This window comes from Plodia interpunctella, chromosome 22, assembly GCF_027563975.2.
Source record: "Plodia interpunctella isolate USDA-ARS_2022_Savannah chromosome 22, ilPloInte3.2, whole genome shotgun sequence".
In the NCBI taxonomy this organism is placed as follows: domain Eukaryota; kingdom Metazoa; phylum Arthropoda; class Insecta; order Lepidoptera; family Pyralidae; genus Plodia; species Plodia interpunctella.
In genome coordinates this window covers 5,224,919-5,243,556 of record NC_071315.1, presented here as the reverse complement: position 1 = coordinate 5,243,556, position 18,638 = coordinate 5,224,919, and the positions used below count along the sequence as shown (strand labels likewise).

The window sequence follows — 18,638 nt, the reverse complement described above, 5'->3', positions numbered from 1 at the left end:
TTTTTTATTTAATATATAATTGAAGAGAAAGTATCTAGGAAGATAGTGTGTTAAGTGAAATGGAAAGCGACACAGCTAAATGGAAGGTTAAAATATTACGCCGACCCCACATAAGAGGGAAAAGAGATCAAGAAGAAAAATACCAATAAAAGATTTACATTTTTTAGATTTACTCGACTGGATTTAGTCGACTTGAATGACCACGTATTGGAACAAACTATAATGACTGAAAGCCATCTATTCAGTTCTACGAGTAGATCGTTATCTGGCAATTGAAATTGAAACCAGTAGTAAAATTAGGGGCTGAGATCTACCGATGGTAAACCACAAATTCAAATTCAACCACAGGAGGAACTTTTAAAGTATTACCTACAAAAAGTACCAAACGTCAATTTACAGTGTCATCGAGAACATTGTAAATATTCCTATTATGTCAACGCGAACAAAATTAAAAATTATTGCTTAACATCGTCTTGTCGCTCAGGACGTCATATAATAATCTCGCGGGATTAATGTTATTACAACTTTGAAGTTGTAATAACGTTGATGTTGACGTCAACGTCAACACAAGAGTTAAAGATGTAAAGTACAGTAAACAGCATATCAAGTTACCCTGCTGATCTTTATGCCACGGTAATAGGTTAAATAAAGCTATCCAAATACATTTATTTGAGCAGTTTTGCGTGTTGTTGACTATATGTACTATATGTTGCGTGCCGTGTGGTCCCGTCCTAGAATAGGATAACTCCAAATCCTCCCGTGGATTTGCGAACAAGGCAACTAAAAGACACTTGCCTTCCCAGCTGATAGGCAACAATAGCATTGACGTCCAAAAAGGATTGATGTCAGGCAGGCAGATGGTTGTAAAAGCCTAGCCAAATCTACAAAAGTTAAAATTATTGTTTTTTACACTGTGGGGCATCACAGCCGCGAATGTAACAAGGAACACGCGATATTGAGAGTGAGAGAGACTATTTGCTTAAAATAATGATTGAGCATTCTCAGATGCAAACAACATTAGGCGCATAAACGAGTGTCCGTTCTGTGCAATATTTAATCTCATTGGGATAGGTCAGTGACATTGTGGGCGGGTTTCGCTTCGTTACAAATTTAATTGAGAAGATTAATGTATGAGGCATAATGTTAGTTAATGTAGACACTTTTAAATGATCGTTAATCCGATGTACACATGATAAAAATACATAATCTTATTGGCATAATTTAATTTTAACAAATTATTGAACTATTTACTAGCTTTTGCCCCCTACCTCGCCCGCGTCAATTTCTCACGTGAACAGTTCTTTTTCCGGGAACATGGAACTTTTTTGAAACACAGCTAAGAACACTCGGGATAAAATTATTTATGACACAAAAAAAAAACTAAACGAAAATCGGTTCATCCACTTGGGACGATAAGTTAAACTTATAACATTCCTCTTCTTGGGTCGGGGGTTAATAATGGGGTACAAAAGGAATAGACGGACTAACGTGGAAACAAAAACAGTTAACCAACGGACTGTCTATACTATACGAGACGTGACAAGTTTTTTGCAATAGTTTAGGAGGTCGCCCATACGACCACTTTTTGCGGTTTCCGCCACATCGGTCGCCTGTCACATCTCTGAAGCACGACGGAAGCTGTATTATAGATAGATGTTGCCCGGGGCTTCGTCCCATGGGAATTTTGAGATAAAATATAGCCTATAGCAATCTTGAAGAATGTACAATTCTAATGGTGAAAGAATTTTTGAAATCTGTTCGATAGTTTCGGAAATTACCTGCCTCAAACATACAAACTCACAAACGCTTACCTCTTTATAATAATAGTATAGATTGATTAAAGTAATGATATGGTATTTACAATTATATTACATTCTACTGGAAAAAAATTCTATGGAAATAAATGATAGTAATTTGGGGGTTGATTAAAAAAAAAGTAGCCTATGTTTGAACGGGGGACTTTAACTACATGCATACCAAATTTCATCAAAATCGGACCAGCGGTTTAGCCGTGAAAGCCAACAGAAAGACTTTCGCATTTATAATATTAGCATAGATTCCCATGGAAGAGAAGCCGCGGGACGCAGCTAGTCTACAATAAAATTGCTTATAGTACAATCATTCGATGTAGATTAATCCATGCCATTACAATCAATTAATTATTCATTAGATGAAATACTTTCATTAATTGAAATAGCACGCATTGCATGCATGGTTGCATAGAAACAATGTCTATAGGCAGGTGGAGCCATCACCTGTTGTTCACAGACCATTGCCTTGGGTTCACTATGGTCTGTGACCGCCAAGAACCACTTCACGCTCTATCTATCCGAACAATCTTCTTGAAATTGTGTATACATGTAGTCTGAAGTATGTAGAAGGACATAGGGTACTTTTCATCCCAGAAAAAACACGCGGGCGAAAAAGCTAGAAGACGCTATATAGTGATAGAAATAGGTTTTCTTCTACACTGGTTTTTTTATAGCATAATGAGCGTGCGGGTTGCCTGATGGTAAGCAAACATCGCAGTCCATGGACACCGGCAACCCGATACGGGTCACCGATGCGTTGTTGACTTTTTGAAAAAGCGATAGACTCTTTTCTTGAAGGCTCCAGTGTCGAAAGTATTAGGGAACACCGCTGAGGGAAGCTTCCTACTAATTTCTACATGCGAAAGTTTGTGAGTTGTGAGTATGCTTGTTACTCTTTCACGCAAAATCTACTGGACGGGTTGTTACGTAATTTGGTACACGGGTAGAATATAACTTGGAATAACATTAATTTTTACCCAGAAATTCCCACGGGAGCGTAGCCCCGGGGCGCAGCGAGCATTCGATAATACGATAAAGTCCGTGAAAAACGGACTATGACCGGTGTTCACGCTTATTTACTCTCTCTCATTCATCTGACCGGTTTACCGGTTATTTCATCAGCCGTTGAGGCTCGGAGCCCAGGATCCGCTTTCTTATATTTTCGCCTTCACTCCGCGCGGTCGTGGGCATCCCTAGTTGTCAGACCATTGGGATCCTTGACGACATTCTTATCTACATGTATGCTTATCTATACATGTTTAATCCTAAACTAAACGCATTCCAGGTTGAATGGCCTCAAACAACGTAAACGCATCATCTTTATGCATGTTACTTTCGTTTTCCACAACATGATCGTCTAATGTTTTTTCTACTAACGAGTGTCTACAAGAAATTTTTGTATAGTTTTGCTCTATCGTGGAAAGTATGGACCGTGGAGGGAGAAGACTTTGTTACCTATAACTCGACTTCGTGTTATAGGTAATCGTTCGACGACCTCGGTGGCGCAGTGGTAAAGTGTTTACTTCCGAGAACCGAGAAGTCCCGGGTTCGATCCCCGGTCGGGTCATGACGGAAAATGATCTTTTTCTGATTGACCCGGGTCTTGGATGTTTATCTATATATGTATATGTTATAAAATATCGTATCGTTGAGTTAGTATCCCATAACACAAGTCTCGAACTTACTTTGGGGCTAGCTCAATCTGTGTGATTTGTCCTAATATATTTATTTATTTATAACTTTAACCAGCTTCGCTTAGATAAAACCATGATTAATTAACATACACCTAAACCTTCCTGTTGAATCACTCTGTTTATTTAAAAAACCAGCATGAAAACCCGTTGCGTAGTATTAAAGATTTAAGACAGAAAGGGTGACAGACAGCGGTAATCGACGGTTTTATACTAGGTATGTATTGATAATTAAATAAGTAGCGATGTCCCCCTTGGTCAAGTGCGATGTGGTGAAATACCGTAAATTTCCAATGAATTTTTTTCTTGGAAATCTGTGGCAATTCTGCGGAAGGAACTTTTCGAGAACAGAGTATTTCTTAGCGGCACATCGCCAATCATGAGTGAAATAAATATGAAGAAATACATTCGTGAGAAGCCAGGATATGTTATAGTTTAATTTCGTTTCAGTATACCGTAAAATAACATTTTATCTAACGAGCGCACGAAATCAATAAGAAAATTTTAACACCAAGATAAAAGTGGACTCCCCGCGACTGTGGATTTATATCCTGGTAGTCAACTAATGAATTGGTAATGCTACTGGTAATTGTAAGCAATAACACCTGTTTCTAGTTTATGTGATCCTAGTACCGATAAAATATAGCTCTGTATTTATTGCTAGATTTTGTATATTCTGTTATTACTCCTACTAATATTATAAATGCTAAAGTTTGTGAGGATGTATGTTAGTATGTAAGTTTGTTACTCTTTCACGCAAAATTTACTGGACGGATTGTTATGAAAATGGGTACACAGGTAGAATATGTATAACACAAACGTTACTTATACCGAAATTTCCAGGGGAGCAAAGCCCCGGGGCGCAGTTAGTATTTCATAAAGTCGTCGTAATTCCGTATTATGGTGCCTTAAATTAATACAATTCTTCGCAACGCCAAATAACTTACCCGGATTTGTCCTCAATACGTGTATACGGACTGCAGTGACATGCACTCCGATTTGAATGCATAGCGCTATGCAACTGTACTTGGGCTGAATATCATAATATCATCGAAAAAGACACGGGGAAATTTAATGGAAAGAGGATGTTTTGCTAACCACGAAATCGGATTTCTAGATATGTTTCTGCCAATATTGTCTTCTTTTACTAAACGTTAAGTACCTATAGAGTCATGTTGTGGAATGAATCACTAACTAATAGGTATATAGGTTAATTACCTAGATTGCTTTCTCGATTGCAAAAGCCTAGCTGATATATGTGTTATTCCAGGTTAAAAACAATCCGTCCTGTAGATTATGCGTATAAGAGAAACAAACATACACATACATCATCACAAACTTTCGCATTTATAATATTGGTAGGATTTCCGTCACCTCCAATTAAATGTTATCTGTCACGTATATTCCTTAGTCCATCAGTCATCACCCAAAATAGGCAGCCGTATACCACGTGACTGTGACATCCGACACCGGTTCGATTCCCGGCTTGGCACAGCTGTCCTACGTGCTTTGAGAGTCAACACTGGTAGATTAGTCGCTGTTTCTTGTAATTTAGTCTATGGAGTATTATGTTTCATTATCAGCGATAGAATATCTTTATTTTTAGGGTCTTCTGTATTATGTATACATGTCGCGTTTTGTTTGTATTTTTACTAGAAAATAACACTTCCAGTAAGTAGCGAACATTTAAAAAAAAAACTGAACAAAACAATGTAATTTCGGAATCGAATGTTCTTCATAGGCATTTTTTTTTGTCACAACCATAGACTATTTCATAGACATGTGATTAAAAAAATATTATTACAGTTTTTCTGTATGATTCATTACTAAATAATCTCCAACATATAACCATGCTTTCGCATACCGCAGGTTTTATTATATTTTTTCACGCACAATAATTGACAAGTAAGTCGTTAGTCGTTATAAATGGTCATTATGTTGGCACTAATGTGATGAAGTGGGGTTTTCAGGGAATTCTCTGTGGTTTAGTGATTTGGGGGAATTTTACCGACTAACGTTAGTTTCTTCGATCAGTATGCACTACTAACACCTTGGAATTGGGTTAGTATTGGTAGTCAGTTTAGTAACCTGTACTTTAATAAAATAAACATTTTTACAGCGCCGTCAGTCTGCATAATAGGCTGTACAATAGACAAGCATTATATAGTAATATCCGGTCGATTTTATTATCTTACGAAATTAAATACTTAAATAAATATATTCTTATATATTTATTTGTCCTTACATACAAAAGGATTTTTAACTACCGAAAGGTGGTAACCGAGATCATAAATGTGCGTGGCTTTATGACTCACCTAATATGGCTACAGCTCCTCTTTACCACCTATTCGTTAATAAAATGACATGACAAGTTAGCGACAAGTGAACCGCGCCCGGTGACATCATATTATCGAGTAGGTACCATCAATTTACTGTGTACTAGTGTCATAGTACCTAGTACTTGTTCAATCAGTGTGCTCAATCAATCGTGGATGACGACATCTTTGATTGTGGATTCTACCTTTTGAATTTTAAAGGTATTATTTTTTTACACTAGCCAGTTACTGTCCTACCTAATATATTTACTTATTAATTAGAATATTTTGTATTTTTTGAACACTAGCAGATGCTTCAATACTTCATTGGAAATAACTCTTGGAATAATTTTTATCATATAAGTTTTATATGTAAATAAATTTTAAAACAAATAAATAAACGATCAGTACAAAGAATACTAAATTTTTTAAAAATACAGAATGTATAAATCAGAACATAAAACCTGTACTAAACGCTTTGTATAGATCTACCAATCAAAACACATGAAATAAACCCACAGGTTGTGTAGGTTAAAACACAAAGATCGTCAAGATAGCTCTAGGTCGTAAAAGTATCATTTGCCGAAAACCAGTAGCATACCAAACAGGTTGGTCTAGTTTATTGTTAGCGCAGTCGTGCTGTGTTATGATAATTGTGTACTTAACTACAAGGCTAATCGTGATGTAAGTTGGAATGAGAACACAGAAAACTGTGTTACGCTCATGAACGCTTCAAAAAAAATTCTTAGTTCAATCAAATTACATATATTTAAATAACAATTTGTATTTTATCTAGTTCGGGTGTGGATTTCTTGTTCGTGGATGCATAGTTTTAGAACCAATGTATTTTGTATATTTTTGGGAAATAAATATTTATTACTATTTCATTATGAAATTGTGATGGTGGTAGTAGCTTAACAATAGCACCAACCATTTTTCATTCATTTCACTTCTTGGATACAGAACGCTAACGTGAAAACTTAAAATAACTTACTTTTTAATGGGTACTTTTACAAGCAAATTGTAAGCATGTTGCCTAGTGGTCTAAATAAATTTGTCTGCTATTTCTACTCGAAAATAACTAACAATAGATTTAGCTTATAAGTACTAGACACACATTAATAGACTTTCTATTCTTGTCATGTCATAATTAAATCATATCACGCCTGCCATATCATATTTGCATGCTCAGCTCAATCACCAATCACGCAATGTTTCATTTACATGTTAATAATTACCAACAATAAGTTTCTTTTGCTGTACATTTTTTACCCATATAGATTATCAGAGGAGTGAATCAAATCCAAGAATCGTTTGATAGAAATATTTAACAAGTCGAAAAAGACGCTTCGTGTTTGTGCTCATTTCCCCTCGTATGTTTTCATGTTAACTTTGATATACTGACACAGATAAGCGGATTCTTTGGAACTGATTGCGGAATCCGGCCTCCCGAAAAGGTTGAAGATTATCATATTAACACTTAGGCTTTCATATGCCTTTCATTTCATTTCATATACTTTTTGTTTGTTTCATGTATCAACTGATTACATGAAACAAACAAAAAGTTTATTGCTGTACAGATACCTACTTAACTTTTTCTGACATTGTTGTTTATTTTTGGCGCCAATCCATAAATAGATCCATAAACTACCAAAATAGGCAATCAAAAACCAATAAAAGTTATCTATGGATCCTTCCGTTCAAACGTCACGTTTGATTTCAACTTTGAATTCGAATCGAACAATGATTTCCCGCGTGACTCAGCGGCCAGCGCATGCGCGTAATCCACCAATCTGTGGTTGTAATCGCGGTTCAATGGCCGAGCATGGGCCGAGCGGCCAATGTGCGGTCAGGGTCCCAACCTCTCCTCAACCATTGTGCACTCTTTTTTTTAAAACGACGAACAGAGGTCAGTAATTACTTTTTAATCGATAAATTGCGATGACTACTTTCACTTACAGCCAGGTTAGACTTTTTATCGATCAATATTTCCATATAGTCGAAGACTTACTTTGTACTCGGTGGCATGTTCAAAATTCCTCATTTCACACTTACCTATTAATTATGGAACTCATGGAACTAAATGTATCCTACCAACTACGAATTAGTCCGAATCAATTTAAATAACCACTCCGATTCAGATCGTTCAAAAGGTTATCAAAGTCGTTATCTGTCGAATTAATTAAATATTATACGATAAACTTTATTGATATTACAAATTCTAATAAACTAATCTGCCTTTAGGAATAACCAAAGTTATTCCGATACTAAATGTTATCTCATAAATTTGATCTAAAACCAATGTAAAATTTACATTGAAGCAAAGTAAATTTATTTAAATTCTATAAAATCAAGAAAGATAATTCCCAATATGTCAAAATATTTCTAATACATTAGATCTTTTGTTTTGTTAAAATCAGTTAAAAATATAAACGCGAAGAATATAATCACAGCCTCATTAAATCCATTATTACTGATAAACAGTGTTGTTGTACCGACACGACAGTAATTTACTAGTTTACATTTTTTCTTACACAAAAAGAAAGTGTTCCAGTTATCGCTTCACGGCTCAGTCGGTGTACGTACGTAATACGTTTTCTATGTCGACTATAATTATGTGAAATAATGAAGTATGCGGGTATGAGGCTAGGGCGTCTTTTGTTACAGCTTTGTTTGAATTCGGAACATGTCAGAATGTCAGAAGAGAGCCGATATTACCATGAGCTAAGAATAATAACCTCTTAAATTAACATTAACTTTTTGGGCTTTCGGTGTAATATGTTATATAATCGTGTAAAAGAAATTAGATCAAAATATAGTGCAGTCTAGATTTATTTTTTTTCCAGATAAAGATTTGTCAGGCTCGACACAGGCGCTGCTCATTTTCTATTATATTTCTCAAAAAGCGATCCGTTCATACAAAAACTCATGCCAGCTCCGCTACTTCAACCACAAAAGAGTACTTTTACAAGAGTATTGATGTATTTACTCTCTGAAAAAGTAGATAACAGATTTATCACACATGCTTTTTAACTTATTTTTGAAAATAATAATGAGATGAAGATGATGACCGCTCGATTCCAGATTTTTTCATCTCATTTTTCAAAAACAGATTTATTGATGTGTATATACCTATATTTATTACAAGAAATTATTCTGTATTTCTCCCAAGGCCATTGGAATCTGGATTTAATTGAATAGTTTATACCTCTCTATTTTTAAAGCAATTAAGTAGGACAAATGCTTCAAAATGGGTCAAGATAGATAAGTTTTCTTTCACCAATGTAACTCATTACATTATACATATAATTATTTTGTACAGAAATTGTGTTGTTGGCAAATAAATGATTTATTATTTTATTATTTTATTACAACAATACGTGGGAGTATACGTGTTAGTGTGAAGATTATCTTTCGAGAGCCATTTCAGATATTTATAAACCACATAATTATAGTAATTTATTCATCGTTTGTCAAATCATTATCTTTCATTATGTAGTGATAAAGCAACTAGGTCATGCAATATATACTTCTGATTTTCTTAATTTTTCTTATGATATGTAAGTTTCACCAAAGCCATGTATCTATAGTTCTTCGTTGTTAAGGACAGTCAGCACATTATTAAGTCGGGTTTACTTGAGAAATAAATATAAAATTTTACTTAATTTCCCAACGCCTTTTACGACATACCGAAGATAGACAGACGTCTGTCTAGTCTAGCAGTCTCCTCTCCAAGGATGCAACTCGTTCAACAATTTATTTCAGAAGTATACGAATAAAATTACAGTTTATGTGGGTTTTACCAGCATTTTTTAATGAGAATGATGAGATGAGGGTGTTCTTTTAGCATACTTTCGCAATTACGAAAGGGATTTTTCCATGCATGCATTTTTGCATTGAGCCATGCCATGGGTAGTTCTTGTATCATTATATCTTACCTGACGTTCTTTATGTCGGCTACACACTATTGCTGAACTCTTACGACGCGATTACACCAACATCCGTAGTTTATGTAAGTATTATATATTTATAGAGATTTTATTTACCGCAATGGAAAACCAGCAATGTATACAAACTGTTTCAGGGTACGGAGTACAGCCGGCAAAGGATCTGAATTACCTACAAAGACTAACAAAATAATCTAAAATTACTCTCGTTACAAAGCAATAAAGATTCCTTTGTATTTCCCAATTTCGAATTTGAATGACGATTTGACAATCAAACTGAAACTTGGCGTATTTTCAGAGACATTGTAACAGTGGAGCAAGGTCGTGGAATAATGTATTGGTGAGTAATGTAATAATGTGACTTGGCTGCATGGCTTTATCTCTGGGCTTTGAGGGTGGAACTCGATCTATACTGAGCTATGCTATGCTAAGTTTTATGAATATGATGGTAGGTGCATTAAATAATACTGTTGAAATCAATAGGTAGATAAGACTTCCAATAGAGTTCAGTTTGTTAAAAATTATGAAATTCTATTGGTTTTGTCGCCCAGTGCCCCGCCCAGCTGGGTATTGAACAACCAATTAAACAAACCAATTAAATTATATTGGTTGCTTGAAAGTTCGCTACGAACAGCACAGCTTAGGTCGAGTCCGGTCGATCGGCGCAAACCTAACGTGTGGCACTTTTCTCTATGAACAAATTCCTTAAACATCGGCGTTTTTTGAAAACAGATACAATCACCCGCACATTAAGTTACCCTACATAGATGAAGAAAATGTATAAAACTTATTTGAATAAATGTGCTCGAATTTTGAAATTGACCCATTTCATAATCGATACAGAGATATCTCATACATTCATAGGGATTCATAGGGAGAATTTGGGTAGTGACTGTACATTGTATATGTACAAAATATTTATTTTGTGTATCCTAGCTTCTGACCTTGACCTTCGTGCACAACCTGACTCAGTCTACAGCAACAGCCAGACGTGACACAGCAAAAATGTCAGAAACACCTACCTTATTTACTCTTGAATAACAACGGCTGGTTAATTTGACTAAAACGTGACGTGAAATAGGATATTTAATTTATTTTTTCATGCGAGAAAAATTGCTTATGAAAAATGCTTGACTGCAGTCTGATCGATAATTCTTGAAATAGCTTCGGAAGTCGGCGGTAGACTTATTTTGACGTGAATAAGTTATTTATGTATATTAAGTTGAACAAAGAATTTCTGATTTTAGTCCATCAGACGGGGTTTGATAGTATAAGAAACAAACTTTTTGAAAGACGTAAATACCTACTTGACAATATTTGCGGATAGGCATATCGATTTAGTCTGACCTGGCAACACTTTTAGACTATATAATTGTTTTGGGTTGCCGTGGTTTGAATACTTTATTGCTTTGGGAAACATTTGAATGAAACATAATATTTAATATTTATTGTTACTTTGACTCCCGTAAAGTCTCAAAAGTAAAGTAGCCACATAAGATGTAGTTGCTACTCCAATCAGAATTATCGTTTATAATCATCATAATTTTCATCCTACATCAACCCCACTGCTCCCTTTTCGCGCGCCACTTTGTACGATCCTTTGCCAGTCTCATCCATTGCTTTCCCGGACCCAAACAATGTCAACTGACCAGCAGCAGCTGGTGGATTACCAACCGGTCTCGAACCCCGTCTCGGACACCACTCAATCACTACTCTGGTCCATCGATGGTCTTTTCTTCTGGCAAAGTGTCCCCCGCCTATTCGCACTTTAACTGCACGATTCGACCTTTGTACGACGTCGAATCTCGATGTTTGGTATACGAGCATTGCACGCTGCGTAGCTCTTTGTGCAACTTTAACTACTTATATGCATGTATTGCTCAGTAACCAATTAGAATCCATGGTATTAATGCTACCTATAGATCCTATTCTAATAGTGGATAAGTTAAGACCTGTGATCAAAAGTTCTTAGCATAGATCAACAAAAAATTACCGTAAACCTGCACAATGGTAGATTATTACGATCAATAGTGCATCTTATGCCACTAGATGGCGGTATTCGCAAAGTCATGTCAAATGAACACAGAACATAAATAAAATTACTTGTTTATTCTGCACCGCACGATTCATACGAGTAATAACTTTGCCACGTAAAGGCTAAACAAATAAAAAAGCGGCTGAATCCTGAACTCTGCGCGGGCGCATTATTTTCTTTGTTAACAAGACGTGTAAACTTGAACAATGGTGGTTAGCATATTTGCTTAACGCAGGCCGTTGACTTAAGAACTTGGTTACACTGTGTCAAGATAAATATAGAAATGCACATTCAAACTAAAAAGATTTTGCTGTGACAAATTTATTGTCGTATATTATTCTCCCTAATATTGGAAGATTATCCTTCTCCCTTCAAGAATATTGGAGAGCGTGGTTGAATTTGGGCGTTAAAAGTTAGGACAAACATCAATCATCATTCAGAAGTCGCTAGAAGATTGTTTCACTACTGGGCTAAAGTCTCATTACCTTCCAAATCAAATTCTCTCTGTATGAATTGTATCAAAAAGTACTTATTTGCTTTAAATAGGGTACAATTTGACATATTTTTTTTGTAAATGGCAGCCGACAGCTGAAGGGACACAGACCCTCAGGATAGAAGATGTAAATATGTTATTGAAAAAGACCAAATTTATACATTCTGCGATGAAACGCTAATTTGTCGCCAGGGGACATTTTGCGAAAGAGACGTTTTGAGACGAAGCGATCTAGATCAATTCGTCTAGTCTAGACTAGTTGAAAGGGACCTGCATCTGCATCCAGCTGGGTGATTGGGGATAAGTTGTAACGATAGACCAATGCGATGCAAGTCGAAAGTATGGCAAACTTTCCTGTTTGTGAATTATCATGATTTGGGTGCTTCCACGTGCACTATGATTAATTGCTACTTTTATAACCTAAAAAAGCGATTGTGTTCGTTAGTGGGCGCAGTAAATTGCGTCACCAGTAAAAGTGAACTAAATCAAGCGAATTGCAACGGCGTCGACGTAATAGCGTTAAGTAAATAAACCCGCTTTGCGCTTGCGATTTTTGTTTCTGTTTTTAGGTTTTGCTGATTATTTTATGTCCTTAGGGTGGGTTGCAGCAGTCAACTTTGACGGTGACTTTAACGCTGTCGTTTAGACAAAATGGCGAAGTACTTTGCGTTTTTCTCCTCAAATCAAAGTTAACGTCAAAGTTGACTGGTGCAGCCCAATATTAGTTGACACTTTCACTTATAGATCTGTGAATGATCGACGAAGATTTACAAATCCGTAAGGTTTATACATGGAATTAGTAGGTACTCTTACGACGTACTTACTAAATCCATGGGATTATATTAGTTTTGAGATGAAGTGACATCTATGGAGGCTTGTCTATGGGCGATTTCAATAAATAACGCCTTTTTTTACAAGCTTTTACTTGCAATGTATGTGGGTATAGGTACTACTTCAGGATTTTGTAACTTAATTTTGAAGCAGATTGAGCTGAACATCATTTTTGTAGAAACAAATATTTTTTGGGCCGTATTTTTTGTTTGCTAAGGAAATGCAATGATTTGTGATACGAAACACTAAATTACATCTAGTTATAATTAGGTATGGGTAAGGAAGGGAATGTCACAAAGGAGAGGTAATGGTTTAATGTTGGTAGGATTTCTTGACGATGTTTACAGGATTCCAACCAGGTAGGACGGGGCATTGATGGATGGATGGACAGGTAACGACCTGAAACATTAAAACATATATATAAAAAATGTGATATTTATTTGGATTTCATTTACACTCACAGATTACATTCACAGATTCATGCCGGCTATACATTATCGCGGAACAGTTCGACGAACTTCTGCGGATTCGGTATACATTGTTTGTTTTTAACTGCGGTAAATAATAGTTATAATTCAAACTATGTAATGTTCATTCATTTGTGTCGGCATCTGTGTGTAGCCGGCTTCATATATATATGTAGATAGGCACGGGTGAAAAATACGATTTTTTTTTCATTGAAAATATTTAGATTATTTTATTTAACGAAAGACGTTTGCCGTACCCAATTGTATTTTTAGCTTCTTAATTTGCGTAGGTGAGCTCTAGTCAGTAGCGTCGGAGACATGACTGGGTCAACGACCTTCCTGAATTAAGTACATCCTCTTTGGGTCGTAAAACTATGAGTATGAGGAATTGACGACTTGTACTCGTGAATTTATTACTCAACCTAATAATGAGTTACGCATTTGCCTGTTAACCGACTTAAGTCGTTACTAGTCATAGTTTACTAGGGCAAAAAAATCACGAAAATATAATACCTATGAGCTACAAAGTTTAAAATAGAAGATCAAAAGGCATACCATTAGAAATACGTCAAAAATACAGATGTAGTTCTGTATTTTTTGACGTCTTTTATTTACTACAGTAGTACTAGAAACTTATTATCTTAAACTGACACTTTACTGGCCATTATTCAACGTTTCTATTCATTCTTTTCTATTCAAACTTTCAAGCAATTTTTGCGGAGTTACACGCATACGTACTATGGCGTGCGTCACACACACACACATAAAAAACAAATATGTAACTTATGACAGTGCCACACATGTAAAAAAGAACAATTCATTGATAAATCTGAACAAAGATATTATAAATATAGCTTTTTCGATATATCGAGGTATTTTATATAGGTACCTATTGAGTACGTATACTATATGTTAGCTAGATGCGGTTAACTGGTTCCGTCCTATCTAGTGTGCAGGTGGCTCCATATAGGTGTTACAACAAAAGTCCATTTAAAAGTCATTGTTTTATGTAGATAAACTACGTCGCTAGTTGATAAAATAAAAGATATAAGCAACATTATATATTCGAATACTGCTACATTAATTGATGACGAATCTGGTTTCTACCTCAACCATAAAGCGTCAGAGCCCAGAGTTCGCTTACCAGTTATCTTCTCCACTGCGCAAGGTCTTTAGCTCCCATTGTCAGACCCTTGCGCCCAATGTCATCCTTGACGACAATATCTGTTTTTTACTACCAAGCAGGTAAGCATGCATGCGGCCCGCCTCATGGTAAGTGGTCACCACAGCCTATCAACGCCTGCAACACCAGGCTTGTCACACGCGCACACAGTTTGGCATATTTTTTTTACCTAGATGATAGGTATTTCTTTACAAGTTGATGTCGAGGTCTAAAAATGTACTTATATTACCTGCTCATATAGCTACTGTATAAGCTATTGAGCAAATATTGTATTTAACGGATTAGGTACCTAATTAAATTATCTATTGCGCTTGGGTGGCATAGTGCATTTTTCATTAGTGTGATAAAAAAACTCAAATGATACTTTGTAATTTTTTTCTTTGCTTACCAGTTGACTGGAAGATATCCCTTCATAGGATAAGTCCGTTGGTAATTTAATAACATGTTTTCTTTGTACAATAAAGTTATTACAAACGAACAGACCTAGTATTAAATTCTCGCATTTCCGTCATACTCCACTAACCATCGTTTCATTCATTGGACAACTCGGATTGTCTATGGTCTACTCTACATAACGAAAGGTGAAAGCGTCTGTAGGTAAATAAATAAACAACAATGGATTTACAAAGTTTTTGAACGGCGACAAGGTAGGTCATTCATTAATTTGATAAATAATATGACCTCATCCACTTTGGTAACTAAAATTTACTTGAACAGTTACAAAAGAAGATTTTTCTTTCGCTTATTGGTGACTAGTAGTAGAAGAATTATTCATTATAAATACGCTAAAATAAATGTTATGTTATACGCTAAATAGTAATAACCCGTAAGGGAGAAGCCTCTGTCACAGATCTAAGGATTAGATTCGAAAGGATGGAATCTGGGGAATAAACATCAGTGGAATTGTGATTAAATTGCAATTAGATTGGTAAAATAGTTACAAAATACTGTAGCGCAAAAAATAATAATAATCAAGATTGGAGTAAATTTTTTCCATTAGTTAGTTGTATATTTCAAAATTAGCAGTTAATCAAAATTATGACAAACAAACACACTAATTCTAGATTCTCACGAATTGAGGCCGCAGAGAGTTCAGTAGCGAAGGTCAATCATCTAATTTGCTTTTTGTATAATTTTACATGGCGATTAGTTTAGTTCAAAAAATGTATTAAATCTTGATGTAAACAAAAACTGACTTACTTCTTTAGGTACACATTATTTTAACGCAATTAGAGTAGGTAAATGCACGGTAAATGTATAAAAAGGTAGGTAGGTACCTAGGTACCTACCTATTTCTTAATTTACGCTGACAAAAATACGAAACGTCTTGTTCTTAGTTTGAACTTGGTACTTACCCATTTTAATGGAAAACAAAACTGTTTTAAAATAAAATACATAGGTACATGGCCAGTTTATAGGAAAAATAATAATTTTAAAATTCTGTCTATGTGGCCAGTAGCCACTGCTAACAAGTTGGGTAGGTTCCATATGTTGAGGCGGTTTGCAAATTAAAAACTATATCAATTTTATTTATGGAAATAATACTAGTTACACAGGAAGTGATAAATTTTGCTGTGTGATTGCGGTGGAATTAATTTGCTTGCGCTGGCAAACGTAATTTGAGGATTTTGAGAACCAGGTACCTATTTAAAGATTTGAAAATTGATTTGCAAGCTATAGCTACAACCTACCGATAGTCCTATCGACGTTCTTACAGAATTTCGAGGTCAACTATCGATACCTAGCTTGGTATGATTACCTAGTCGAGAAAACATTGCATTGGTGGCGAATCTAATTCTAACTAAATATTTAATGCGTTTTGTTCATCATCTCACCATTTCTTTATTCATAAAACAATTTAGTGTAATAAAAGTTTACGATATTAAACTGACGTGGTAGACCTACATATATCGCGCCGAGTAGAGCCTATAGAGCTAGACACCGACTCGGTGCGGCTACAAAACTCGTAGGTAATTGAAAGAAAATTTGTTAATAACCACAGAATTCATAAATTCAAATTGAAAACTGAACATTGTTATTAAGCCATATGTTTATTTAAACTTTCGCGCTTTGAACACATAATTATTATTATACGTACTATATCTTACTCGTATTAACATCAGCAACTAGTTATGCTAATAAGCTAATTACTCGTCATGGGACACGTAGGCCTCTTCCAGCATCTTCTGCATTTGCTTTCTTCTCGATAGTGCCTTTCTAGTTCGAAACTGATTATAGTTAGGTAGGTAGTAGCAACTCTTGTAAAGTTACTTCACATTCATCACTTACCTACTAAGGAAATTTCATGTACATACCTACCTAAAAGTAAATAAAAGTTCATGGCAGCCACAAGAAATATAGGTAATTCATTTTAAATGATCAGACCTACTCTATTTGTTTACTTTATGTAGGTACCTATAGTCTTGTTGTCAAATGACATCGACACGCAAAGAAGTATATACCTACCTACTTACTATCCAATCAACCTTTCTACCTATCTATCAACCTTTAATCACTCAGGATGTGATAATCTGCGGAGGAATGGGTGGTCGGTGTTGGACCACCAACGACACCCATTTCACAACCACTGGTCAGTGATTATAACAGCGTATGTACTAGGTACTTATATTATTTTCAGTGTAGTGTTTAAAAATATAATTCTGTTGCAGTCAATGACCTACGCACCTACCTATCTACTCTATCTACGACGATGTATTGTATTTATGATTCGTGTAGTTTTTGCCATTATGGACCTACGAAAGAAACGTGTAGGTACCTATGTAAAGTGCAGTAAGGAAATTTGGATAAAAGACGTGACTATCTTCCTAATAGGTACCTACTCAGATGGGGTTTGTCCCTGTACGGTTGCAAATCAATCATCAATTTTATGAGGTTTAATAACAATAATAATGTAGGGGCAAAGTACTGTACGGAGCATGGGAAAGTTCCGTGTCCATGAATACAGAGGGGAATACACGCTACCGGCGGCGGCAAATAACGTGGAGCATGATAACTTTGCTTGCGTTGCATAAAAAAACAGGCATATACGGATATTTTTCTCAGTACACTATTATTTTTCAAAAATCAAAATAACGAACACACTGCGCAAACGAGAGTGAAAATCTATGCTAAGCCGTCACGCGAAAATGGAAATAATTATGCTGAAATCTAGGCGTGTAAACACGCGCATTATGTCTAACAATTCATCATGTTTTATCTATACAGGGCAAATATAACAGTTAAAATGTTGTCGCTATCGTATTATGCGATAACACGATTAAAACAAGTAGGTAATTCTGAAAAAAGGGTACCTGCGTGCTTGCCATATGCGAGTTGGTTTACCGAAGATAGTGTTGGTAAATCTTACCTGCTATCCTCAAAACAGCGCGGTCCGCTGGGTCCAGTTGCAGAATGGACAAAGGTTTGTGCTTTGCCCATTCTTTCAAGCTGAAATCGTTTTCGAATTCCATGTTTGTGTCATCCAAAACGCGAAGCCTCGCGCGTACCTTCGCACATACTTGAATCAAATTCACAACACAACACTAACGAATATTGCACATTATAAACATAATCTTAGATAACTTTACACATAGAAAAGTAAACAAAATGTAATGCTCATTGTTAAATGAAAATCGATAAACTACGAAGAAAAGTAAATGCGTCCTTCCAGCCAGGCACAGTTGTTATTCACTACTACAACACTTATTGCACCGATATGAACTAAACAATAACTGCTATAGAGTTAAATATAGCGTAAAGGAACCTCACATTAGGAGGACGGACCGACAACAATGCGTTTTAGGTTATTTTATAAATACCGAGCGTCATACACCGAGCCGGCGGGCAGACATGATGCGACTGTGTA

The 18,638-nt window shown here is 35.7% G+C and overlaps 1 protein-coding gene across 3 annotated transcripts in view; it reads right to left on the bottom strand.

Annotated features, from left to right (window-relative positions):
- The window catches only part of shot (short stop), a 248,344-nt gene extending 229,717 nt beyond the window's left edge, over window positions 1-18,627 (bottom strand). For 2 of the 3 annotated variants that reach the window (XM_053762603.2, XM_053762607.2), the window contains exon 1: window positions 18,141-18,627. In XM_053762603.2, coding sequence (XP_053618578.1) covers window positions 18,141-18,243 — 103 coding nt within the window. In that variant the 5' untranslated portion in view covers window positions 18,244-18,627. The remainder of the gene's footprint in view (window positions 1-18,140) is intronic. The other variant, XM_053762631.2, reaches the window with a different exon arrangement.
- Between the last annotated feature and the right edge of the window lie 11 nt (window positions 18,628-18,638).